At 36.7% G+C, this 27,332-nt stretch overlaps 2 protein-coding genes across 5 annotated transcripts in view; one reads left to right on the top strand and one right to left on the bottom strand.

The window, feature by feature from the left end:
• SMIM15 (small integral membrane protein 15) overlaps positions 1-16,364 on the top strand; it is a 53,903-nt gene extending 37,539 nt beyond the window's left edge. The window contains exon 3 of one of the 2 annotated variants that reach the window (XR_016392652.1): positions 11,471-14,857. Coding sequence is in view for 1 of the 2 variants with exons in the window: in XM_089908886.1 (XP_089765012.1) it covers positions 11,471-11,480 (10 nt within the window). In the remaining variant the exon portion in view is untranslated. Of the gene's footprint in view, positions 1-11,470 lie in introns of both variants that reach the window. The other variant, XM_089908886.1, reaches the window with a different exon arrangement.
• NDUFAF2 (NADH:ubiquinone oxidoreductase complex assembly factor 2) overlaps positions 1-27,332 on the bottom strand; it is a 184,886-nt gene that overhangs the window by 27,276 nt on the left and 130,278 nt on the right. For 2 of the 3 annotated variants that reach the window (XM_089908887.1, XM_089908888.1), the window contains one exon: positions 14,871-14,911. In XM_089908887.1, coding sequence (XP_089765013.1) covers positions 14,871-14,911 — 41 coding nt within the window. Of the gene's footprint in view, positions 1-5,488; positions 5,596-14,869; positions 14,912-27,332 lie in introns of all 3 variants that reach the window. The other variant, XM_089908889.1, reaches the window with a different exon arrangement.

Here is a 27,332-nt window from a genome sequence, read left to right as displayed (position 1 = left end):
GTGGCTATTGTGAATAATGATTCAATGAACATGTAAGTACAAATATCCCTTTGAGATAAGGTTTTCATTTCCTTTGGATAGATACCCACAAGTGGGACTGCTGGGTCGTATGGTAGTTAATACCATATGGCAGCCACTCTACCATATGTCTTTTGACTGGAGAATTTAGTCTGTTTACATTTAAAGTAATTATTGATAATTATGAACTTACTGTTGCTATTTTGTTCATTGTTTTCAGGTTGTTTTGTAATTCCTTTGTTTCTCTCTTGCTATCCTCCTTTGTATTCTGATGATTTTTCTGTAGTGTTATGCTTTGATTCCTTTCCCTTGATCTTTCATATATCTATCATAGGTTTTGCTCTGTGGTGACCATAAAACATCTTATATTTTATGCTTACATAAAACATATTTATGATAGTCTGTTTTAAGCTGACAACTTCACACACATACAAAAGCTCCACATTTTTATATTCCCCCTCAACATTTTGTTTTTGCTATCACAATTTACATTTTTACATTGGGTAACCATTAAAAAATTATTGTAGTCATTGTTATTTTTAATATTTTTGTCTTTTAATCTGCACACTAGAGTTACAAGTGATTTACACACTACTATTACAACATTAGGGTATTCTGATTTTAACTATGTATTTACTTTTACCAGTGGTTTTATATTTTCATGTTTTCCTGTTACTAATTAATATCTTTTCATTTCAGCTTGAAGCCTTTAACATTTCTTTTAAGGCCCACAGAGTGGTGATAAACTCCTTCAGCTTTTGTTTGTCTGGAAAACCCATTATCTCTCCTTCAATTCTGAAGGACAACTTTGCTGGGTAGGGTTCTTGGCAATTTTTTTCTTACAGCACTTTGAATATATCATGACAATCCATTCTAGCCTGCAAGATTTCTCATAGTCTTATGGGGGTTCCCTTACATGTAACAAGTTGCTTTTCCCTTGTTGCTTTCAAGATCCTCTCCTTGTCTTTAACTTTTGACAATTTAATTATAATGTGTCTTGGTGTGGGTCTCTTTCGATTCCTTCTATTTGGAACTCTCAGGGCTTCCTGGATCTGGATTTGTTTCTTTCCCCAGATTAGGGACTTTTCAGCCATTATTTCTTTAAATAAGCTTTCTGCCCCTTTCCCTTTTCTCCTTCTGGGATGCCTATAATGTGTATACTGGTCTTCATCATGGTGTCCCACAAGTCCCTTAAATTCGCTTCACTTTTTTTCATTCTATTTTCTTTTTGCTCCTCTGATTGAAAGAATTCCACTGCCCTGTATTCAAGTTCACTGATCTTTTCTTCCACTTGATCTGGTCTGCTGTTAAACACTTGTATTGAATTTTTCAGTTCAATTATTGTATTCTTCAGCTTTTTGATTTCTGTTTAGTACTTGTTTATATTTTCTGTCTCTTTGTTGAAATTCTCACTTTGTTCATGCACTGCTCTCCTGACTTCGGTGAGCATCTTCATGACTGTTATTTTGAACTCTCTATCAGGTAAATCACTTATCTGAATCTCATTAAGATTTGTTCTTGGTTACTTAACCTTGTTCTTTTGGTTGGAACATATTCCTCTGTTTCTTCATTTTCCTTGAATCTCTGTGTTGGTGTCTGCTTATTAGATAAAACAGCCACTTCTCCTGGTCTTGACACAGTGGTCTCATGTATAAGATGAACCTCATCAATCAGCACAGCCTGAGCTCCTGGTTGTCTCTCAAAGCTCTGTGATTGTCCAAGCCACCTTCTTTAATCTTACTGGCTCCCAATAGTTGAGAGTGTGTCAAGACCAATCAATGTCCCAAAAGGCAGAATTGTATTGAGCACCTAGATGGAGGATGACTGGAAGCTGAACCCTCAGTCAGCAGCTTCAAAAGTATATAGTTAAGCTTCTTCCAGGGAGAAACTGGGAGTTGGGTGTTTTTGCCTGTTTCCTCTGTGCTGGGCCCAGGTATATAGCTGTGGGAGGCAGGGTGGGGAGAGAAGGGTGCTCCTCTGCCCATTAAGAGCTGCTTCTTTGTTTGCTATAGTCCTGTGGGGCTCATAAATGCAAGCCCCAGTGTCTATTGAGCCAGGTGATCCAGTGACCTGTCCCTTTGGGTAGCTGATGCAAAAGCTGGGGCACCAGATGCATGTACAAGCTTTGTGCAGGGAGATACCAGCAACTTGGAGTGGTCTAGAGGGAGAAGGTGGGGAGGTGTCCGCTGGTTTCCCTGGTGTCCAGGGAGGATTGCAGCCATCCCCTAGACAGTGTGCTAAATTAGAAGCCTGACTCACAAGCAGCAGCTTTCAAAGTATGCAGATGGGTCCCTTTCAGGGAAATGGGCATTTCTACCTGCTCTCTCTGCACAGCTGTGGTGAGTACTCCAGTCCATTAATGACTACTTCTTTGCTGTAGTCTTGTGGGTCTCATGGATACAAGCTCCACTGGCTTTAAGAGCTATGTGTTTGGGGAGCCCATTCCTTAGGTGGGAGTCTTAAAAGTTGGGGTGCTAAATGTGGTACTCACACCCTTTGCTCTTCAGGGAGTAAATCAAATTACATCTGATAAAAGTGGTCAGCAGCAATTTATTTTTCTAAAATTTAGATTATGAAGAATAGCACAATAATGAATAAGAGGAAAATTACAAGAAATTGTTTTGGTGAGATACCTGAGAAAAAGTATGGATAAAAAACAAAAAAAAACCCTAATCTCATTTTAACTCCCTTAACCTTTTTCACTCTGGATGTAAATCCAGTTTTAAAACCTAAATGGAGCTTGTCTTAGTGACTGATGATATGAATCAGAAGGTTAAATATTCAGGACTAATTCTGTACACTTTAAAATATGCATCCAGGAGGTTATGATGAATCTCAGAAGAACCTGACCACACGTATATCTAAAAATAATGAATAATAGCACTTTATTTATATACAACTTAAAGAAAAAACTTTTACATTCTGCTTTAAAAGTCAGATAAAGGTCAAAATAGAAGAAAATATGTTCCAAAACTAAGGCTAAACTCAGACCTCAGCTTTGTACAGAAGTATATAAGAAGAAATCCTTTCAGACCGAGAAAGGTGGGATGCTTGAAATTTGAGATGCTACTTTTTAGTAAGACCCACCTAAACTCAGTGTTTTGAAAACCAAAAAGATTTACAACATAAACTAGCGTAAAAATTTCTTGCACAATTAATAAATAAATATCTATAGATAGTGAGGCTCACTAGCTTATGGTTACAGGTGTAGACTCTGAGGAGCTCAAAACACTCAAATGATTCACTTTCATTTCTTACCACATTTTTCTAGAGAAGCATGGCAAATTTCATATTTTTTTTCAGTTTTTACAAAGCTAGAGGTCAATACCAAAGAAGGTACATAGAAAAAGCAACTATGTGTTATGCTATTGTGTTTCAAGTGCTTTTTAAAATTCCTTTATTATGACAGTGAAACGAAAACATCAGAATACAAAACAATAAACATACCAAAATTACAATTATTTGCCGATGTATACATGGGTAAATTAACTTGTTAAAGTTAAGAATCGTGCAGCCAGCCATAGAATTTGGGGTAATTTATTATTTCTATTAAATATTATTGTTATATTAATTTTTTAATAAAACAAAGGAAAAATATCAAGTAAGGCCATAGTGTATAGGCCAAGCCTGAGAGTCACAAAAGTGCCCAAGAATTACACTAGCAGGTATAAATTTCTGGGCTTCAGGCACTCCTGAATGGGGACAAGCCTGCTTCTTCGTCCGTTTAAAGGCAGCCACAAATGAGTTAGGTATAAAAGAGGTCAATAGACTGGCATAAAACTCGGCCCAACGGGGACCTTTCATTGTGGATGGTGGTAAACCCATTCAACCACAACTTTTCCTTTGGGGAGGCAGAAATGCTAGTAGGTAAAGAATGGTACGTTGATCAAGCTCAGGATATATCCTTTCTAATCCTGGAAACCAAAGATCTCAAAATGACTGTACCACCAAAGATATAATGCTCCTGTGTAAAATTGCAATAAGATCCAATTTCTGAAGGCAATATGTGAATGTTTTTTCCTTGCAACTGTAAAGAATCAGATTAATTCAGTTTCACAGAGGAAAAAAGATGATACTAAAAGCAGTTTACACATAATTTAACAGAGTTAAGATATCTAGGACAAGTTGTTGTGTACAACATATGTCTACAAAGAAATTATACTACCTATCAAGCACATACTAGATGCTTGATAAATAACTGAATGAACAATAAAGTTATATAAGCATTAAATCTTTAAAAAGGAATTCCAAAACCTAAACCACACTGATTATTTCTTACTCATATTGCTATGTAATTCCTTAAGTGCTTTTGGTATTTCAGAATTTCAAGTATTTCATTTTTCAGTTTATTCTGAATATCTTATTTTTCTATCAGGGATCCAACATGTTCTCTTAAAATATATGATTACGAGGTTTCATTGTATTCTTTTTAAATGAACTATTTCATGTGTATAAATAAATATAGCTAATAATATAATATACACTCATGTGCCCACCATCCAACTTAAGAAATAAAACACTACAAATATGACCAACTTAAGAAATAAAACACTACAGGTATGACCACCATCCAACTTAAGAAAAAGAACACTACAGACATGACCAATAAAATGCTCTGTGAGCCCCCATGTACATTCTCCTTCCCCAGTGGTAATACCTACTTATTCATGAATGTTTTTATACTTTCACTACATCTTTATATATCAATAAACAAAACAGCAGTGATTTTTAAAAATTTTTTACATACTTATCTCCTAAGACTTTAAAAAACTATGCACCACCTTGCATATTTGACACTTAAATAATGGCAAAGGATGTATTTTCCAGTTTACTGCATATCAAATGCATGCTTTAAATATGTTTTTGTCAAAGCCTTGGAGCTGCAATTTAGTTTATTCAATTTACGGAAAATATAACCATATAACTTAATTGGCAAAGCCAGTCCTCATTGTCAAATGCAATCACCCAAATTCAACCTACTCTCAGAAAAATTCTAACTTAATTTTAAAATTCAAATAAATGTATTATTATGTGTCCCCATGACAACTTTCTCACTTGTGAATTTTAATTTTAAGATAGATAAATGGATAGCTAGCTAGCTAAGTAGACAGAGAAACTATAAGGCATGGAGCCTTACTATGAGTTTGTCACCTGGATGAAATAATGTTTTGCCCCTTTCAATAATTTTTATTGAAGCTTTCTGTTTTGTTCTCAAGGGACTCTCTCAGGAGAGACTCTCTGATAGTCTCTTTGTTTGCTGCCCTGATTTTTAAACCCCAAGGCAACGCACCATAGTAAGATTTAGTATGGACAAGCAGTAAGCTTTTCTTTTGAAAGACAGATGATTATGGAAAAAGTCAGAAAGGAGAACTGGCAGACCAGAAGGAGTTCTCAGGCAGATCTTTTTTTAGGAAGGACTACATATGGAAAGAGAGAATATGGAAATTAATTGCTTTAAAGCTATTCATACCTGTATATCCCACAGGAAGTCTTTGTGTGCCCAGGGTACAGGTATCCCAATTTGAAAACCACTGATCAACAGCTGGGGTTGGCAAACTAGGATCCAGCTGCCACTTGTTTTGTATACAAAGTTATGTAGGGCACAGCCACACTCACCAGTTTACATATTGTCCATAAATGCTTTCACAGTAAAACGACGAAGTTAAATAGTTGCAACAGAGATTGTCTCACAATGGCCAAAATGTTTACTATCAGGTGCTCGAAAGAAAAACTTGGCTACCCCTCATCTACGGCACTGTGTATGTGTTTTTTCAAATTCTTTTCTTTAAATTAAAGTTATATATTCACATAGTTTGTAAGCACACATCATCGTAAAAGGCTTATTATGAAAATATTATTTCTCTCTCGCCAGAAGCAACTACTTTATATTCTTTTAGCTGATATGTATGGTACAGGCCAAACCAGAGAGCCACAAAAGTGTCTGACAGCTATCAAACAGACTTTGCCCCAACCCTTCCATAACATTCTTATATTATCATTCTTTATTATTCAGTTTCAAGCACTGTATGTTAACTTCTCATTACTGAAAATGAGGATTTAACCCATCCCATATCCTCAATATAGTTGTAAATCAATATTCAATATTTATTATTATGAGTAAACACTAAAATTATTATTCCTTCTCCTACCCAAGGTTTACTTTTTTGGAGATAACAAATGAAGTCTGTTCATTTTCCACATACTTATCTATAATTCAACTTGATATGTTCAATATATATGTGTTCATTTAATCCCTCTATTTTTCTGAATGTACCTCTTCCCTCAAATATGTCTGGAAAACAGCCTGTACTGTTTTCCCTTTGCCATGAATAAAACTCCAGGTTTCAACTGGGTAGAAAAGTTGCCTGGTTTTCAGACTTTCACAAAGGGACTTTTAACAATGTCCTTTTCTTTTGCTTCAGGAGATTTAACATTGATACAACGCTATTATTTAATATATAGTTCATGTTCAAATTTTTAAAAACACCCCAATACTGTCCTTTATAGCTAAAGTTTTCCCTCAATTCAGGATCACGTGTCATATTTGTTCATCAGGTTGATTAGTCTTTCTTTGTCATTCATTACACTGATATGACTGGCCTGGCGTTTCATGAAGTTTTCTGGTTACTTCCTCATGATTAGATTAAATTTGTGCATTTAAAAAACTACTACATGAATGATGTCTTACTTTCAGTGCATCATACAAAGAGGCAAACATGACATCAGGGCTGTTCTACTTGGCACGTCTGACTAGCTGGTTATGGTGGTATGGCCAGATTTGCCCACTATAAAGTTACTTTTTCTTCCCCTTTGTAATTAATAAGTAATCTTCAGGGAGATACCTTGAGACCATGTAAATACCCTGTTCCCCAACAAAATTTGATCCAATGGTTTTAATATCCACTAATGATTTTCCCCTGAATCGATTATCACAATGACAGCTGAAAAATGGTGATTTTCCAACTCTGTTATTTCTTCTACATTTATTGGTTAATGTCGAATTGCTTCTTAAATAGATTTTCAACCAGGTTACTGTTTTCAGCACCAGCCTCAACTCCACTTTCAGTTTCCTGGCACTGCCAATTACTAAGCATTCTGGGGTTCTGTGGTTTAAACTGGGTTTCTTGTAAGCTTTCTCTTCTGCTAGATTAGGGGTTGTACTCCTCAGTTTTGCTAAATTTGTTAACATTGCTCATCTGCTTTCCAGCTTCCAAAACATTGTTGCTGCATTTGCCTCTTCAATTTTTCTTTGACCTTATGCTTTTAAAAGTAACCCCCTTTACTGCCATTTTCATTAGGCTCAAAAAGAGAAAGTAAACTCATGTGTTTAACTGACTAACTTCATTTGAAATTCCTTTTTCTTTCCCTGCCTTCAAATTTTATATAAATGGTATCATGTTGTACGAAATCTTCTGCAACTTGCTCTTTTTACTCAATATTATGTTTCTGAGATTTATCCATGTTGATACATGCAGCTCTAGTTCATTCATTTTTAATGAATGACGTTTTAATGCAGCGTATGAACAGGTTACAATTTTCTTATCCAATTCCACTATATTCCCAAAAGTGAGATTGTGAGGTTTGGGGTAGGGGTCTATTTTTCCATAAGAACATACACATTTAAGTCAGTAGGAAAATAGGATTATATATGCAAAATGTCAATTTTAAGACATTTCAATTCTGTAACTTATAAAATGAACTAATAATACTAGGCACAGAGAACTCACTCAATAAATGTCAGTCACTTAGAAACAATGAAATGGGCTTCAGAAATTCAGAAATAAGATTCTTTTCTGAAAGTTAAACTGCAAGATCAACACATTATAGGCCAGGGCAGAGATATGAAAAGAGTAAAATAAATGAAGGGCTGCAGGGCCAGCAACATTTGACCATAATATAACTAGTGTAATAGCAAAAGAAATAACAGGTCAATCAGAAAGGAGTAGCAGAGAAAAAAGGATAATCATAGAAACAAATGCTGGCAATCCATAAAAACACTGTTCATGGGGGCAAAAACTTTAATACACATGTGGCAATTTTTTTCTATTCCAAACCATAAGGCTATTCCTAGGATAAAGACAGATATTGGGAATTGTGGTCAATTCTATTTAAATATTTCCATTACTATGGATCAGACAATCCCTATTGTAAGATGGACACAACAGGTGATTTTAGGCTGGATGCAATTAAACATTTATTTTACTACTTAACTTCCCTTATCCTAATGCCGCACTCACCAGATATCCTACTGTTTTTTTCCTATGCCAACTTAATTTCTTACTATAAATTAATATACTGGAATTCTGGCAACGCTTTCAAACTCTCTTGTGTTTTAGTCACTGTGATATCTTTTAGAGCCAAATCACCTTGGACGTGGACAAAAAATGAGTCTTTGGAGCCTCCAGACCAGATCTGAGAACATGGTCAAGTAAACAAGGTGCTGTGCAGTATGGTCCTACCTAGCTGCCCTAACCTCTCCTTCGACTACAGTATCACCATCCGACTCCATTCTCTACTGATTTCTAGAATTTCCTCTTCCTCTTTCATGGAGCATATGTATTAAAAATGAAGTGAGTGAGCTCTAATATTATGGATTTCTTCTACTGTCTGTAAACCTGTTGCTGAGTCATGTATTTTGTCAATACTTGGCAATACATTTATTTACTTTTTCAAACAGAAAACTTTGTTTCCTACCGTCTTGTCAGGATGAAAGGAGAAGCAATATTTCAGAATACTTGCTGCATATGGCTCCTAACGGGACAGAGTCAAGACTAGGAAAAGTCTACTTCATTAATTTTGTGAAATGTTAATTCAACTTGTACTGAACTGATGAACAGGTGTTGAACTATATTGGCAACCTGCAGTAAAACTGAATTTTCATGAAAAAAGTACAAGCAATGCTCAATTTCAAAATATGTTCAGTTTCTCAGGATTATTTTATAGTTGGTCGCTGGAAATTCAAACTCTGTCATACAAACCATGTAATATGTTTACATGGCACTGAGATTTTCAAGTCTGTCAATAAAAGCCTATCTAACTAATAATGAATCAGGTTCTGTGTTAGGTGCGTCTGTTATATAAATGAATAAGACATAATCCCTGTGCCATATAGCCTACAATATAGTCAGCATAAAACAAGTAATTATAATACTGAACTCAAAGGGTTATATAAGTGCACAAGGCAGTGTAGCTGTATCAAGAAAGAAGTGACTAACTCTATGAGTTAAGAAGTTGGGAAAAAAGTTAAGGAAAGTATCACAGAATTTTAAAGGGCCTTTTAAACAGAATTAAGCATGAGCAGAAGTGTCCTGCTGATGGGAGAGAAAGATATTCAGCTTGAGAAACAGCAAGGAGTGCCTTGGAAAGTAGGATGGGTATAACAAATATAAGGAGGAAAGCTAGAAAGTTGGGCAGGGCAGGAGGCTTAAATGGAATTTCAAGGAACTAGATCTTTTGGCCAGAGCTTCCCAAGAAGTGTGCCTAAAAATTGATTCCTTCAGCCTTCAAGGTGGCCAGGAGAGAAACTGTTGAGTTATAGGGTAGGCGTACGTTTGACTTTATAAGAAACTGTCAGTTTTTGAACATAGTTATATCATTTTCACACCAATTAGCACTGTATGGTTATATATGAATGTTTATGGTTGCTCTAGTTATGGTTATTGTCAATCTTCTAAATTTTAGCCATTTTCATAGATGTGTGGTGGTATCCCATTATGGTGACTAGTGATGTTAAGTATCTTTTCATACGCTTACTGGCCATTCTTGAATCTTATTAAAGCCAATTCAAGATTTTCACCCCATTTTTATTAGCTCTGTCTTTTATCATTGAGTTGAAGTGTTCTTTATATAGTCTGGATGCAAGTCCTTTGTCAGATACATGTACTGTGATTATTTTCTCCCAGTCTGTTGCTTTCCTAATGTTCTCTTTTGATGAGCATTAGTTTTTTGTTTGTTTGTTTTTATAATTAATTTTTATTGGAGTATAGTTGCTTTACAATGTCGTGTTGGTTTCTACTGTACAGCCAAGTGAATCAGATATATATATCTGCCCTCTTTGTTAGATTTCCTTCCCATTTAGGTCACCGCAGAGGACCGAGTTCCCTGAGCTATACAGTAGGTTCTCACTGGTTATCTATTTTATACATAGTATCAATAGTGTATATATGTCAATCCCAATCTCCCAATTCATCCCACCTCCCCTTTCCCCCCATGGTGTCCATATATTTGTTCTCTTAATTTTGATTAGGTTCAATTTACCAATGTTTTTCCTTTATGGATAGTGCTTTCTGTCTCCTGTATACCCCGAAGTTGTGAAGATATGCCACTATGCCTTTTTGTAGAAGCATTATAGTTTTAGCTTTTATGTTTAGTCTATGATCCATCTTTAATTAATATTTGTGTGTGATGTGAGGTAGGGGGTCAAGGTTCAGCTTTTTCCATATGGATATTAAGTTATTCTAGCACCACTTGTTATGAAGACTTTCCATTCCTAATTGTATTCCTTTGGTGCTACTGCCAAAAACCAACTGGCTGTATACTATTTCTAAACTCTCTATTCTTTTCCACTTATTTGTTTATATATCCTTATGCCAGTACCACATTGTCTTTTTTTTAAAATATTTTTTTTGATGTGGACCATTTTTAAAGTCTTTATTGAATTTGTCACAATATTGCTTCTGTTTTATTTTATTTTATTTTTTGGTTTTTTGGTCCTGAGGCATGTGGGATCTTAGCTCCCTGACCAGATATCGAACCTGCACCCCCTGCATTGTAAGGCAAAGTCTTAAGCACTGGACTGCCAGAAGAGTCCCCACACTTTCTTAATTATTATAGTTTTAGAATAAGTCTTAAAGCCAGGCAGCATAAGTCCTTTAATTGTCGTCTCCTTTTTCATGATTGCTTTCAGCTATTCTAGGTCCTTTGCATTTCCATATATATTTTAGAATCAGCATGTTGATTTCTACCAAAACAAGTCTAATGGGATTTTAACTGGATTTTTATTTGATTGAGTCTATAGATAGTGGTTCACAAAGTAAGGGCTCTGGCCCAGCAGCATTACCACCACCAGGGAACTTGTTATGAATGCAAATATTCAGGCCTTACCTCAGACCTTGTGGATCAAAAACTCTGGGAATAAGGCCTTGCAATCTGTGTTTTAACAAGCCCTCCCTGTAACTGGTGCATGACAAAGCGTAAGAATTACTGCTGTGAGGGACTTCCCTGATGGTCCAGTGGTTAAGACTCCACACTTCCACTGCAGGGGGCACGGGTTCGATCCCTGGTTGGGGAACTAGGATCCCACAGGCTGCGTGGCCAGAAAAAAAAAAAAAAGAAAGAATTACTGCTGTGAATCAGTTTGGGAGAACTAACATCTTAGCAATATTGAATATTCCAGTCCATGAAGAGGTATTTCTCCCCATTAATTTAGGTCTTCTTTAATTTCTCTCACCAGTGTTTTATAGTTTTAAGTCTACATGTCTTGGGACTTCCCTGGTGGTGCAGTGGTTAAGAATGGAAGATCCCACATGCCACGGAGCAGCTAGCCCGTGCGCCACAATTGCTCACGTGCCACAGCTACTGAAGCCCGCGTGCTTAGAGTCCATGCTCCACAACAAGAGAAGCCACTGCAATGAGAAGCCCGCACACCACAACAAAGAGTAGCCCCTGCTTGCCGCAACTAGAGAAAGCCCTCGCACAGCAATGAAGACCCAACACAGACATACATACATACAAATAAATAAATAAATATTTTTTAAAGTCTACATGTCGCATATATTTGCTTAATTTATATCAGGGTATTTTATGCTTTCTGATGCTATTGTAAATGGTATTCTAATTGCTACTGGCTAACCTTCAGCCATAGTCTACAGGTGATATGGGCAGAAGTCTATTTGGGGGTGGGAGTTCACTAAGTGATTTGAAAAAAAGTAGAGAACTCAAATTACTGGTAGCATCTTGAAAACAAACTAGTTTCAACAGATATGCAAGAATAGGAGGTTGTTTCCAATGAATTGATATAGGTATTAAGCATGAGCAATTACAAAGATCACAAAAAGAAGGACAACCAGACATAATGTTCTCCTGTAGTCTTGCCAAACATTTTCTACATTCTTGAAAAAAGATCAAACATCAATATCTAGCTTCTGGATCCAGCTGCCAATGTGGAAGAAAGACAGAGGAGCAGGGGAACATGTTGAATTACACAGAGAGCATAAGATCAGCAAAATCTAGACTGTGGCAAACTCTTTAAGTCAAATGGGCTGGGTTTTTCAACAGACAAATTTGTAAGGAAATAAAAGTGATGGAGGAAGAACATATAAACTGAAAGAGATTTAAAACAAATAAGAAGTTTTTACAAAATGGGCAAGTCTAAACTATAGTGTACATTTGGCTGAGAAGATTATTTAAACATGTGAGTAAACAATTACTATAAAAGTCAGGTTCAGGGTTGCTTTTGTGGGAAGAAAGGAGGTTGTATTGAGATCAGGCACATGAGTAGCTGGCAAAGTTCTGTTTCTTGACTTGGGTGGAATTTGCCTTATAATAACCTATTAAACAATACATTTAATTCTTGTGGTCTTCTGTATACATGACTTATTTTAACAGTAAATAGGTTTTTCCTCCCTCTTAACATGATATATGTAAAATCTGGGATTGAAGAGTTTATAAGTTTTAGTGATAGAATGATGTTTGGGGATGACACGAACTAAGGTGTGGCTACAGAAGTGGTTGTTTATTGAAGCAGGGATACTGGTGTGGATGAAGTCAAAGAAGTAAATGGCTAAGACTTAGGAAGACACTGACGGGGAAAAAACCGCAAGTCTGGTTCTAATCTCTGCCATCAGTGTGGGAGAGTGCCCTAGAGGTTAGCAAAGATAAAAATGATGAACAGGTCGAGAGAAATCTACTTGGATTGCAAAGGTACCACACTCTCCTGGGCTCACAAAATGGAATAATATTTTGGAAATGACTCAGGGAAGGTAGGAGCAATCGATCCCAATTCCTTTTCTATGGGTTGTAGGAAAATGAGCACAATTCACCTCAAGGAAAAAAGAGACTCACTATCTTTTAGACACATAGATTTTACTTGAGGCTCTATGGTAGAGAAAGTTCCTAGGACAATATTAAAGGTGAAGGGTAATTTGCTAATAAAGAAACGGAAATTCCTGGAACACAATGGAAAGGGTCAGGGAGAGAGAGAAAAGGGTGTGTGCATTTGTGTGTGTGTGTGTGTGTGTGTGTGTGTGTGTCTGTTGGGAGGTACAGAAGAGCATAAAGAACGATGTGATTAACAGTACATTAGAAAAGAGGCAACAGAGGGCCCCTTTTTAGATATTCAAGAATGTGAGCACCATGGAGGGAATGACTTGGTCTCACTGTTCTGACCGGAACTTGTCTGAGATACTGGGATTACCTAACATTTATAGGAGTAGTGCCTTAGGCCTGATTATTGCAGTTGCCTCCATCTAATCACTTTGCAAGTATCAATGTTTCCATGGAAGAAGGCTTTCAAAGTCTGGAGGATAGAAGAAACACCTTTTTCTCTGAGAACAGTAGCTCTTATTATGGCCCAGAGAAGGGGACTCAGAAGGGCTCCTTGATCCATCCTACCACTGGAAACCACAGGGGATACTTCTGAATATTGGATCCCATTGATTTTATTTCGCTTTTATTCCAAGGTTCACTGATATTAGAAAAAAGGGTCTGAGAAGAGTAAGACAAGGTCAAGGTAGAAGCAACATACAAAGCTAGAAATAGGCTTAGAGATGTGCTCACTCAGACCCCAGGCAGACACACCTTGATGGAGTCAGTCCAGGAGGAATGGAACAAGTAAAGATAGGTATGCCAATTTATAGGTCATCATATATTCTGCCCTGGAGTATCCCACCTCTTAAAAAGTGTGGCCTGAGTATAGGAGCCCATTTACATTGTCAGCAGAGTTGTAGTAGTGAGGGAATAGGGGAGGGAAAAGAGGAGTCCTCAGTAGCAGAAAAAATGGAATAGGTAGTATATTAATTTGAAAACTTCCCTCTTATGAAATACATTTATTTCTTACAAATTAACTTTAGAACATTTCATGCTATTGTTTTAAAATAAAAATTATGAAATAATCATGTTTTAAAAACACAAATACCACAGCATTGCTATGCTTTTTATTCTGCATACCACCCAAACTATGTTTCTAAAGTTTTTTTTTTTGTTTTTGGCCGCTCCACGTGGTTTGCAGGATCTTAGTTCCCCAACCAGGGATTGAACCTGGGCAGTGAAAGCACGGAGTCCTAACCACTGGACTGCCAGGGAGTTCCCTATGTTTTTAAGTTTTGAATAAAAATTCAATTCAACTATTAGTTACCAAGTGTTACATATTACATGCTAATTGTAGTAAGTTTCTTCAGATACTAGATGGTGTTAAATTTATATAAAATTATAAAACTTTATGTTTTATATAAAATTAAGGGCAGAGCATGATTTAGAGAGGACCAAGAGATTTAGTGTTTCTCAAACTTTTCCACCAAATCATCTGTATCAGAACAGAGAACTCCCAGGGGACAGGGAAATGACCTAATGCAAGCTGCTGTAAGTCCAAACATTCTCTAAAGTGTTTTTATTTTGTTTTAAATTTTTATTATTTCATTTAACATTTTATATGGATTTTGTTACATCCCACAATTTGTGCATTTATTTTATTATAAAAATGTTTGAAATTATTTTCTATGGGGTAAAATTAATGCTTTGGAGAGGTGACATCACATGTATTTTAGAGGTTTCACGTATCCCTGAGAGTACAAACTCCCAATTGAGAAACACAGCATTATAAACACCTATTTGAATATTTTCCTGTGTATTCTTACCTCCATAGTAGGTGGAGTCTTTCTTGTTTTTCTGATCCAAGCTATAAAGAAAAATAATATTTAAATATAAGTTTTCTATAATTTGCACATTTTATTCATTCATGCATGAAACAAATATGTATTAAGCACCTGTAACATATTGTTTTAGGCACATGAGTTCCCTCCTCTCCTGTAGCATATATACTAGTGAAGGGGCACAGAAAAGAAACATATTAGGTAATGATTTGTGTCATAAAAATTACTTAAGTGTGGGGAGGATGTAGAGGGGATAGTTTCATAACTAAAATCATACCCCATAATCATCTGAATTCAATTTAGGGTATATATGGCATATAAGCCAAATCATAATACAGTAAACTTCAAGGCAATATTAAAGTTATATTATCCTGGAAATGTGAACCAATTATTGCTCAATATGTAAAAGAATGGATGTAGAAGAGTTTTCATTTACAGAGATTTCTCTTCTAACCTGTTCTAGCAAGCAGTCTATCTTGTATGGTTGGTATCTTAGCTCCAACATTTGGGAGATGAGAGGCAGAGTAGAAAGAGCCCATATTTGTGAAGTGCCTTCTGGACGCTGGGCACTGTGCTAGATGCTTTAGTAATAGGAAGGGAGTGGGGCAACTGCCTCTAGAGAAGTGTATCAGGATCACATGAAGACATGTTATAGTACTTAGCAGAGCAGAGGCAGATTTTGGGGGTTCAAATCCCAACTTAAGTACTTACTAGCTGTGTTACCTGAGGCAAGTTATTTAATTTTCTAAGCATCAGATTTCCCACCTGTAAAATTATAATACTAGTATCTAGATTTTAGTATCTACATTGTGCAAGTTATATGAAATAGTATATATAAATTCTTAGCTCAGAGTCTGGCACAGAGTAAACATCCAAGTCTAAGTTTTCACTATCACTATTATTCAGTAAACCTGTATTTTTTATAACAGACTCAAAAAAGCAAAGATCAACAAAACCTGCTTGGCCTATGAGGATATATAGGAAACTGTGAGAAAACACACTGTAAGGAATATAGTCTTTGAAAAGTAGAAACTATTATTTTATCACTTTAGTTAATTCAATCTTCATTACAAAATCATGAAGTATGCTTATTTTATAGAGAAATTCAATGACATTCCCAAATTTATACATTAAGTAGTAATGGTGGAATTTGAATCCAGATCTGACCCTGTCTCTGGATCCAAAAACCATCCATGCTCTACTAAGCAGCTTCTCAAAGTTTATAAGCAACAAGCAAAGAACACTAAACTAGGAAGAGGAACAGGTCACAACACTGACTACTGTCAAAAAATAAGATTCACCCCATTTTACAGATTGGGAAACTAAAGATTAAGCAACTTGCCGAAACACATATTTAGCAAGTAACAGTCTGAGAATCAAATGCTGGTTGAACCGGCTCTAAAATCTGAGCTCTGCCCATTCACCAGCCACCTTCTCTTCTGACAGGCTAGCTCTGCTACCCTGCCTTCTGTCATCCAAGTAATAGCAGCGGGACCTGTCCTCATGACAAGCCCAGTAATGAATGATTGTGCGGGTACAAAGAGCAACATTCAACTGTGGGCCTGTGATAAGTTATTTCTCCCTACTTTGTTCTCTCTTGCACTGACCCCATACGTGTATTTTCAATACAGACCCACTGTTCTGCCTTCTCTATTTCTGTTTCTGAACTTCTATCTCTGTTATTATTTTCTGCATCCTATTCTTATTAGCTTCCAGCTCTGTTTGGTCCATTTCTAGCCACAACTTGCACAAACTTTATATTTCTTGTTAGGCTGGAAGGTTGTCAAAGGCAGGATGCATCCACAGGATATTTATTTTTCTACCACCTAAATGCCTCGAAAGAGTAGGTACTTAAATACAGTTGTTGAATGAATACTTCCAATATAAAATACTCCCACTATAAAATACTCCCACTATAAAAATATTCATTGTAATGGGATTTTGACCTGTATTAGAAAACCCAGCTTAGCAACAGCAAGATTCCTCTGTACGATCAAGGAAATAAGTGGTTTATGGAAGCTGTCAACTGCCTCTTTATGGTCAAAATAAGGGGTACTTGTCTATGTTTATGGGCATTTTTTTCCCCCAGGAAAGAGACTTCTTTTAAAATAATTCACCATGAGCCATATACCTCTAAAAGGTTTTAAGCAATAAATCTTCAGTTCTAATTTGGATTAGAAAGTTAATTCAGAAAAATCAACTGCTATGGCAGGGGTATATAGCCTGCAAGCAAAATTCGGCCCATGGCTTGTTTTTTGTTTTAATCGCTGAAAAACATAACCAACAAAGAACAATATTTCATGACACATGAAAATTAAATAAAATTCAAATTTCAGCCTCTGTAAATAATGTTTTATTCGAACACAGTCACATTTATTTACATATTATCTATTATAATGTGGGCTACAATGGCAGAGTTGAGCAGCTGTAACAAAGACCATATGGCCCACAAAGCCTAAAATATTTACCATCTGGCCCTTTAATGAAAAAGTTTGCCAACCCCCGTGCTAGGGCTACCATTAAGTATAATCCTTTTAGTAACAACTATATATCTTGATTCAAAAACACTTTCATGAGCTTTCCTGGTGGTGCAGTGGTTAAGAATCCACCTGCCAATACAGGGGACATGGGTTTGAGCCCTGGTCCGGGAAGATCCCACATGCTGCGGAGCAACTAAACCTGGGTGCCACAACTCCTCAGTCTGTGCCCGTGAGCCACAACTACAGAGCCCGTGTGCCACAACTACTGAAGCCCGTGCGCCAAGAGCCTGTGCTCTACAACAAGAGAAGCCACCACAATAAGAAGCCTACGCACCGCAACAAAGAGTAGCCCCAGCCTCTTCAATAAGTGGTGCTGGGAAAACTGGACAACTACATGTAAAAGAATGAAATTAGAACACTCCCCAACACCATACACAAAAGTAAACTCAAAATGGATTAAAGACCTAAATGTAAGGCCAGACACTATCAAACTCTTAGAGGAAAACATAGGCAGAACATTCTATGACATAAATCACAGCAAGATTCTTTTTGACCCACCTCCTAGAGAAATGGAAATAAAAACAAAAATAAACAAATGGGACCTAATGAAACTTCAAAGCTTTTGCACAGCAAAGGAAACTATAAACAAGAAGAAAAAGACAACCCTCAGAATGGGAGAAAATATTTACAAATGAAGCAACTGACAAAGCATTAATCTCCAAAATTTACAAGCAGCTCATGCAGCTCAATATCAAAAAAACAAACAACCCAATCCAAAAATGGGCAGAAGACCTAAACAGACATTTCTCCAAAGAAGATATACAGATTGCCAACAAACACATGAAAGAATGCTCAACATCACTAATCATTAGAGAAATGCAAATCAAAACTACAATGAGGGCTTCCCTGGTGGTGCAGTGGTTGAGAGTCCGCCTGCCGATGCAAGGGATACAGGTTCGTGCCCTGGTCCGGGAAGATCCCACATGCCGCAGAGCGGCTGGGCCCGTGAGCCATGGCCGCTGAGCCTGCGCGTCCGGAGCCTGTGCTCCGCAACGGGAGAGGCCACAACAATGAGAGGCCCGCTTACCATAAAAACAAAACAAAACAAAACAAAAAAAACTACAATGAGATATCATCTCACACAGGTCAGAATGGCCATCATCAAAAAATCTACAAACAATAAATGCTGGAGAGGGTGTGGAGAAAAGGGAACCCTCTTGCACCGTTGGTGGGAATGTAAATTGATACAGCCACTATGGAGAACAGTATGCAAGTTCCTTAAAAAACTAAAAACAGAACCACCATATGATCCAGCAATCCCACTACTGGGCATATACCCTGAGAAAACCATAATTCAAAAAGAGTCATGGGGCTTCCCTGGTGGTGCAGTGGTTGAGAGTCCACCTGCCAATGCAGGGGACACAGGTTTGTGCCCCGGTCCGGGAAGATCCCACATGCCGCAGAGTGGCTGGGCCCATGAGCCATGGCCGCTGAGCCTGCACGTCCGGAGCCTGTGCTCTGCAATGGGAGAGGCCACAACAGTGAGAGGCCCGCCTACCGCAAAAAAAAAAAAAAAAGAAGAGTCATGTACCACAATGTTCACTGCAGTTCTATTTACAATAGCCAGGACATGGAAGCAATCTAAGTGTCCACTGACAGATGAATGGATAAAGAAGACGTGGCACGTATATACAATGGAATATTACTCAGCCATAAAAAGAAATGAAATTGAGTTATTTGTAGTGAGGTGGATGGATCTAGAGTCTGTCATACAGAGTGAAGTAAGTCAGAAAGAGAAAAACAAATACCGTATGCTAACACATATATATGGAATCTAAAAAACAAACAAAAAAATGGTCATGAAGAACCTAGGGGCAAGACGGGAATAAAGACACAGATCTACTAGAGAATGGACTTGAGGATACAGGGAGGGGGAAGGGTAAGCTGGGACAAAGTGAGAGAGTGGCATGGACATATATACACTACCAAATGTAAAACAGATAGCTAGTGGGAAGCAGCCACATAGCACAGAGAGATAAGCTCCATGCTTTGTGACCACCTAGAGAGGTGGGATAGGGTGGGTGGGAGGGAGATGCAAGAGGGAGGAGATATTGGGATATATGTATAGCTGATTCACTTTGTTATAAAGCAGAAACTAACACACCACTGTAAAGCAATTATACTCCAATAAAGATGTTAAAAAAAAAAAAGAGTAGCCCCCACTCGCCACAACTAGAGAAAGCCTGCACGCAGCAACGAAGACCCAAGGCAGCCATAAATAAATAAATAAATAAATAAATAAATAAATAAATAAATAAAATTTAAAAAGCAAAACACTTCCATATTACCTAAAATAAAAATCATTATTAACTATTACACTTTTTTCACTTTGCTGTACACCTGAAACTAACACAATATTATAAATCAACTATACTCCAATAAAAATTAAAAAGCAAAAAAAACCCCCAAAAAACCTATTACACTTTTTACCTGATTGCCATGTATTCTAGACTCTATGAACACTACCACTGGCATCAGACCATGTTAAAAAATATAATGGCACAATGCACACTTACTATCACCACGAGAAAAACAACAATTTGCCTTACTGATGAGTCTATAAAACATCACTTTCAGTTATTTTTAGCATTGGGAAAAGAAAAATACTTCAGTAGAATCCAAATAATCTTTTAAAATTCCACGGTGGATGAATAGGTTGAAGAAACTCTGATATGTGTTTTCTAAACCCTACTGGTTTTGTGTAAGTTTATAAAATTCATTCATAGATATAAGAAAGTAATATAATTCAGATAATGTATTAAGTACTACCTAGACTATTCACTCTCATGAGACATTATTCTCTAAAGAAAGATATAAGGGCTTCCTTTAGCTTTGTTTTAAATGGCTCAAGGAAGAAGATTTTTGTTTAGATAGATAAATGCAATTTCTGAAATAAATAATTCTACAATTTACAATATTTATAATTTTACAATAACCAGATACTTGAAATGTCTTCTTGAGATGATGGTTGATGCCTGTTCACTGTTATGTATCCAATAAAGGTTACAGCTAGAAATTTTCAGTGTGATCACTCATTTATATAATCATCCCTAGTTTCCCAGTCACTACATACAACAAAGGAAATGTCCTGCTGATGGCTGGCAAAGGTTAGGAGGAGGAAGGAACAGAAATAAGCGCTAATATAAAATCATTACATTTATTATTTTTTTAACCTCAGAACAATCTGGAACTGAACCTCTATTCAATTACGAATTATATAATGATTTTGCCATTGCTAATTATATTTGTATGGTGGATTCTGTATCAGTCTTCATTATAATGTAACCATTGTTTGAATAGAATTTAGCAAGAAAACCGGACAGTTTATGCCTTAAGATCCTAGCATTCTTTCATCAACACTCATTTGCATTCTCATCAGTGGGCATGAGATTTTCACTGAACTTTAATACTCTTATTGGAATATAACACAGTATAATGAGCATAAAAGTGAACATGCAAGTTAAATACTTCATGAAGCATAGATTCTTCAAAGTTCTATAAGAACTGAAAATGGCTAATACACTTTTAGAAGTAGTACCAACAGGGGTTAAGGTAAATGAGAAATTTATCACCAGATTCAGTAGGTGACCATTCAGAGCTGAAATTATAGATAGGTTATCAACAGTTTGCATCCAAAAGATACATTAGAAATATGTGTTTACACTACTAAAGGAAAATACGACATTTTAATAAAGCTTCATCTTTCAAAAAACCATCTTTGCCAGTTCTGAGTGTTGACACATCATAAAGAATATTAAAAAAAATCCACATTTTTTCACTTTTTCACCACAAGAATTTTTCCACATTTCACCACAAGAATTTGTTGAAAATTCTTCAAATGATATATTACAAAATGAGTTATTTTCTGATTACCGACTCTAAACAGTTTCTTAAGGATATTATTAGATTTACTTGGCACAATTAAGTTACAAACTTTGTGATGCTCATGGCTGGCTATTACTGTTCTTTTTTCTTAATCAACTTTATTGAAGTATAATTTACATACAACACAGTGAAACCATTTTAAGTGTGCAATTCCATGAGTTCTGACAAATGTATACAACCTTGTAACCAGCACCACAATCAGTGTATAGAACATTTCCATCATCTCCAAAACTTCCCTAGTGTCTGACTACATGCAAACACCCACCTCAATTCACCCACAGCCCCCAGTGAGTGCTATATCAATACCCTTTGTCACTGTTGATTAGTTTTGCCTTATCTACAATTTCACATAAATGGAATCTTATAGTATGTACTATTTTGCATTAGCTTCTTTTACTCAATATAAAATAATCTTAATCCCTGTTACTGTGTATAGAAAACAGACTCTGAAGGTAACCTCCAAAACCCCTACCACTTGGTGTTCATGCCTCTGTATGATCTCTTCCCCTTGAGTAAGGACAGGACCTGTGACTTACTTCTAACTATGAAAATATGGCAAAGGTCATGGAATGTATGTGATTACATGATGATGCTACATAAGATTATAGCATCCTTCTTCTTGGAGTCTCTCTTTCCCTCCCTGACTGTAAGGAAAAAGAAGGCCATGTTGGGGAATATTATGTGGCAAGAAACTGCTGGCGACCTCAAGGAGGTTATGGTGGTCTCTGGCCAACATCAAGCAAAAAACTGAAGCTCACAGCCCTACAACTGCAAGGAACTGAATACTGCCAACAACCACACGTGTGGGAAAGTGGATCCTTCCACACTCAAGCCTCCAGATGAGAATGTGAGACAGGTTGGGACCTGGGATCCTTTGTTGCAGTGCTTGCACCTGGACAAATGTCTCCTCCAGCAACAAAATACAAAGAAACTATAAAGGACTAAAAATAACTGCGTGCTTGCACAGTTGGGGAAAATTATGAACAATAAGATACAAAAAGACCATAAACCCAACTGCCACTTCTGGAGAGACTGGAGCAAAAGCAGAGTACCGCACATGAACCCTGCACACAGCACCATGAAGGGCGTGGGCAGACCACCTTAGCCACCCCTCTGGCCCAAGCCCTGGATACACCCCTACCCTCATCCCATATAAGGAACCAGCTGCCCGCCCCACTCGAGGAGTAAGCAAGGGAACCTGTTACTTGTTTTTGCTCCCTCGTGCTATAGCACTAGTCCCAGTAAAACCTTGCTTGAATTTCTTGTCTGGTCACTTACCAATTTCTAGTGATTAAGGAGTCCAAGAGCACTGGTCAGTAACGAATGCAGCCCTGGCTGACGCCTTGATTGCAGACTTGTGAGACCCTAAGTAGAGAACCCAGATAGGCTATGCCTGGACTCCTGACCACAGGAACTGGGAGATGATAAATGTGTGCCATTTTAAGCTGCTAAATTTGTGGTAATATTGATATGGAGTAATAAAGAAACAAACACAACAAGCATAGCAGCAGTTTATTCTTTTTACTGCTGTGTGGTATTCCACTGTATGGAAAAATGACAATGTGTTTATCCACTCACTACTTGGGCAGTTTTCAGTTTTGGGCTGTTACGAATAAAACTGCTGTGAAAAAATTGGGTACAAGTATTTGGGCAGACTTATTTATGTCTCTGGGTAAACACCTAGTAGAATTTCCAGGTTGTAGAGTAAGTGGACAGTTAAATTTATAAAGAGCTGATAAACTGTTTTCCAAAGTACTTGTACCATTTTACACTCCAGCCAGAAATTTGTGAGAGTTTCATATGCTTTATATCCTCATTAACACTTCATATTGTCAATCTTTTAAATTCTAACCAGTCTAGTGTTATTTCACGATGGTTTTAATTCACATTCCTTGATGACTACTGCTATTATGTATCTTCTTTGGTGAAGTGTCTTTTCAAATCTTTTGCCCACTTTTAAAAATTCTGATGTTTGTCTTATTACTGAGTCATGACAGCTCTTCACACGTTCTGACAAGTTCTATGACAGATATGTATTGCAAATTTTCTCCCTATCTGTCTTGTCTTTTCATTTGTTCAAAGGTTTTTGTTTAAAGAATAGAATTTTTAAGATTTTGGTGAAGTCCAATTCATCATTTTTTTTCTTTGATATTTGTTATGTGTGTATCCTATCTAATTCTTTGACTATCCCATGATTGAAAGATTTTGTCCAATGTTTTTTTCTAAATGTTTTAACTTTTACATTTAGGTCTGTGATCATTTTCAACTGAAGTTTTTAGAGATGAAGTGAGGTAAAGATCAAAGATTATTTTCTTTCATATGGATATCCTGCACTAGCTGTTGAAAAGAATTTCCTTTTGCCATTGAAAAAATCAATTGACCATATAAGTGTAGAAATAATTCTGGACTCTCAGTGTGGTTCTCATTAATTTTATATCTATCCTCATAACAGCATTAAACTGTCTTGATAAATATAGCTTTTTAAAGTTAAATCTTCCAATCTTGGTCTTTTCAAAAATGTTGTAGGTATTCAAGGTCCTTTGAATTTTAATATAAAATTTAGAAGCAGTATATCAGTTTTGATTGGGAATGCACTAAATCTACAGATCAATTTGAGGTGAAATAATATCTTTTAAATATTGACTTTTCTGATCCATGGAAGTTATAAATCTCTCCAATTATTTAGATCTTCTTTAATTTCTCTTGGCAATACTCTATATTTTTCAATGTATAGGTCTTAGAGACATATTTCTGTAAATTTATCCCTAAAGACTTCATGTTTTTAATGGCATTTAAAATGATATAAATGAAAATTTTATTTAGCAATTGTTTGGTATGAGAGTGTAGATACATAATTGATTTTAGCATATTGCCTTTATATCTTGAAAACTTACTAAATTCATTCATTAGTTTTTGTAGTTTTTTTTAGATTGTCTACATGCACAATCATGTCATCTGTGAACAGAGTTTTACTTTGTCCTTACCACTCTGTATTCATTTTATTTCTTTTTCTTGCCCTATTGCACTGACTTGGATTTTCCAGAATGATATGAAATAAAAAGTGAGAAAAGGTACCTTTGTTTTATTTGCAATTTTAGGGGACGAGAGTTCTTTCACCATTGAATATGAGGTTACGTAAATGTTTTTTTTTCTTCCTCTTAATGTCCTTTAATAGGTTGAGGAACTTCTTATTCCAAAGTTTGTGGAGAATTTTTAATCATGAATGTGTGTTGAATTTTGTCAATATTTTTGTACCAACTGAAATTAACTTATGGTTTTTCTCCTTTATTTTATTAATGTGTTGAACATAAATGCAAATCAAATCCACAATGAGACATCACCTCAAACCTTTTAGGATGGCTATTACCAAAAAGGTAAAAGACTACATGTACTGGCGAGGATCTAGAGAAAAGGATACCCTTATGTCCTATTGGTGCAAATGTAAATTGGTATGGCCATTATGGAAAACAGTATGATGTTCTTCATAAAAGTAAAACTAGAACTACCATAGATCTGGCAATGTCTCTTCTGGGTATATAACCAAAGGAAATGAAATCACTATTTCAAATATCTGTGTTTCCATGTTCATCGCAGCCTTATGCACAACTGCCAATATATAGAAACAACTTGTGTCCACTTACAGATGAATGGGTAAAGAAATTGTGGCATACATACACACACACACACACACAATGGAAAATTCTTCGCCCTTGAAAAAAATCCTGCCATTTGTGACAACACTGGATGTACCTGGGGCACATTAGGCTAAGTGAAATAAGCCAGACACAAAGAAAAAAAACTGCATGGTTTCACTTTTATGTGGAACGTAAAAAAAGTCAAATTCATGGAAGCAGAGAGTAGAATGGTGGTTAGGAGGGACAGTGAGGTGGGGAAAATGGGGAGATGTTAATCTTCAGATGTTAAACCAATCTATGTTACTGATATAAACTCCACATGGTCATGGTATATTACCCTTTTATATATACTGGGATTCAGTTTGCTAATATTTTGTTAATGATTTCTGCATCCGATGTTTATGTGAGATATTGGTTTGTAGTATTCTTCTCTTTATTGTCTCTGTGAAGAGCTGGTATCAAGGTAAACTTGGTTTCATAAAATGAGTAGATAAGTATTCCTCCACATTTTGGAAAGAATTTGTGGCCCATCCTGGTGAGTGCTGCACATGCATATGAAACAAAAATGTTTGGGCTTTCCTGGTGGCGCAGTGGTTGAGAGTCCGCCTGCCGATGCAGGGGACGCGGGTTCGTGTCCCGGTCCGGGAGGATCCCACATGCCGCGGAGCGTGTGGGCCTGTCAGCCATGGCCGCTGAGCCTGCGCGTCCGGAGCCTGTGCTCCGCAAAGGGAGAGGCCGCAGAGGTGAGAGGCCCGCATACGGCAAAAGAAAAAGAATACGTTTATTCTACCATTGCTCAGTGGAGTGTTCTATAATGTCAATTAGGTCAAGTTGTTTGATATAGCTGTCTTCTGTATCATTCTGACAATTTCTGCTTTTAACATGTAGGTTTTGGACCATCTAAATTTACTACAACTATTTAGATAATTAGGTTTAAATCTACAGATATTTGTATACCTATGTTCATAGCAGAATTATTCAATAGCCAAAAGGTGGAAAAAACACAAATGCCCATTGATGGATGAATGATAAACAAAATGTATTACAGTCGGTCCTCTATATCCACAGGTTCTGCATCCACAAATTCAACAAACCATGGATCAAAAACATTTGGAAAAAAAAATTCTGCAAAGTTCCAAAAAGCAAAACTTGAATTTGCCATTAATCAGCAACTATTTATACAGCATTTACATTGTTTTAGGTATTATAAGTAATTCAGATATGATTTAAAGTACAGTCATCCCTCAGTAACCATGGGGGGTTAGTTCCAGAACTCCCACAGATATCAAAATCCACAAATGTTCAACTCCCTTATATGAAATGGAGTAGTATTTGCATATAATCTATGCAGATCCTCCTGTATCCTTTATTTTTTTTAACATCTTTATTGGAGTATAATTGCTTTACAATGTTGTGTTAGTTTCTGCTGTAAAACAAGGTGAATCAGCTATATGTATACATATATCCCCTCCCTCTTGCGCCTCCCTCCCATCCTCCCTATCCCACCTTTCTAGATGGTCACAAAGTACTGAGCTGATCTCCCTGTTCTATGCAGCTGCTTCCCACTAGCTATCTATTTTACATTTGGTAGTGTATATATGTCAATGTTACTCTCTCACTTCGTCCCAGCTTACCCTTCCCCCTCCCCGTGTCCTCAAGTCCATTCTCTATGTCTGTGTCTTTATTCCAGTCCTGCCCCTAGCTTCATTAGAACCATTTTTATTTTTAGATTCCATATATATGTGTTAGTATATGATATTTGTTTTTCACTTTCTGACTTACTTCACTCTGTATGACAGACTCTAGGTCCATCCACCTCACTACAAGTAACTCAATTTCATTTCTTTTTATGGCTGAGTAATACTCCACTGTATATATGTGCCATATCTTCTTTATCTGTTCATCTGTTGATGGACACTTAGGTTGCTTCCATATCCTGGCTATTGTAAATAGTGCTGCAATGAACACTGGGGTAAATGACTCTTTTGGAATTATGGTTTTCTCAGGGTATATGCCCGGTAGTGGAATTGCTGGGTCATATGGTAGTTCTATTTTTAGTTTTTTAAGGAACTTCCATACTGTTCTCCATAGCAGCTGTATCAATTTACATTCCCACCAACAGCACAAGAGGGTTCCCTTTTCTACACACCCACTCCAGCATTTATTATTTGTAGATTTTTTGATGATGGCCATACTGACCAGTGTGAGGTGATACCTCATTGTAGTTTTGATTTGCATTTCTCTACTGATTAGTGATGTTGAGCATCCTTTCATGTGTTTGTTGGCAATCTGTATATCTTCTTTGGAGAAATGTCTATTTAGGTCTTCTGCCCATGTTTGGATTGGGTTGTTTGTGCTTTTGATATTGAGCTGCATGAGCTGTTTGT

The sequence above is a fragment of the Delphinapterus leucas genome, chromosome 3 (genome assembly GCF_059928025.1).
Source record: "Delphinapterus leucas isolate spDelLeu-1000000601 "Yukka" chromosome 3, BTC_Dleu_Yukka2, whole genome shotgun sequence".
Lineage (NCBI taxonomy): Eukaryota > Metazoa > Chordata > Mammalia > Artiodactyla > Monodontidae > Delphinapterus > Delphinapterus leucas.
Note: the sequence above shows the minus strand (reverse complement) of the source record. Positions and strands in the feature narration are given on the sequence as shown.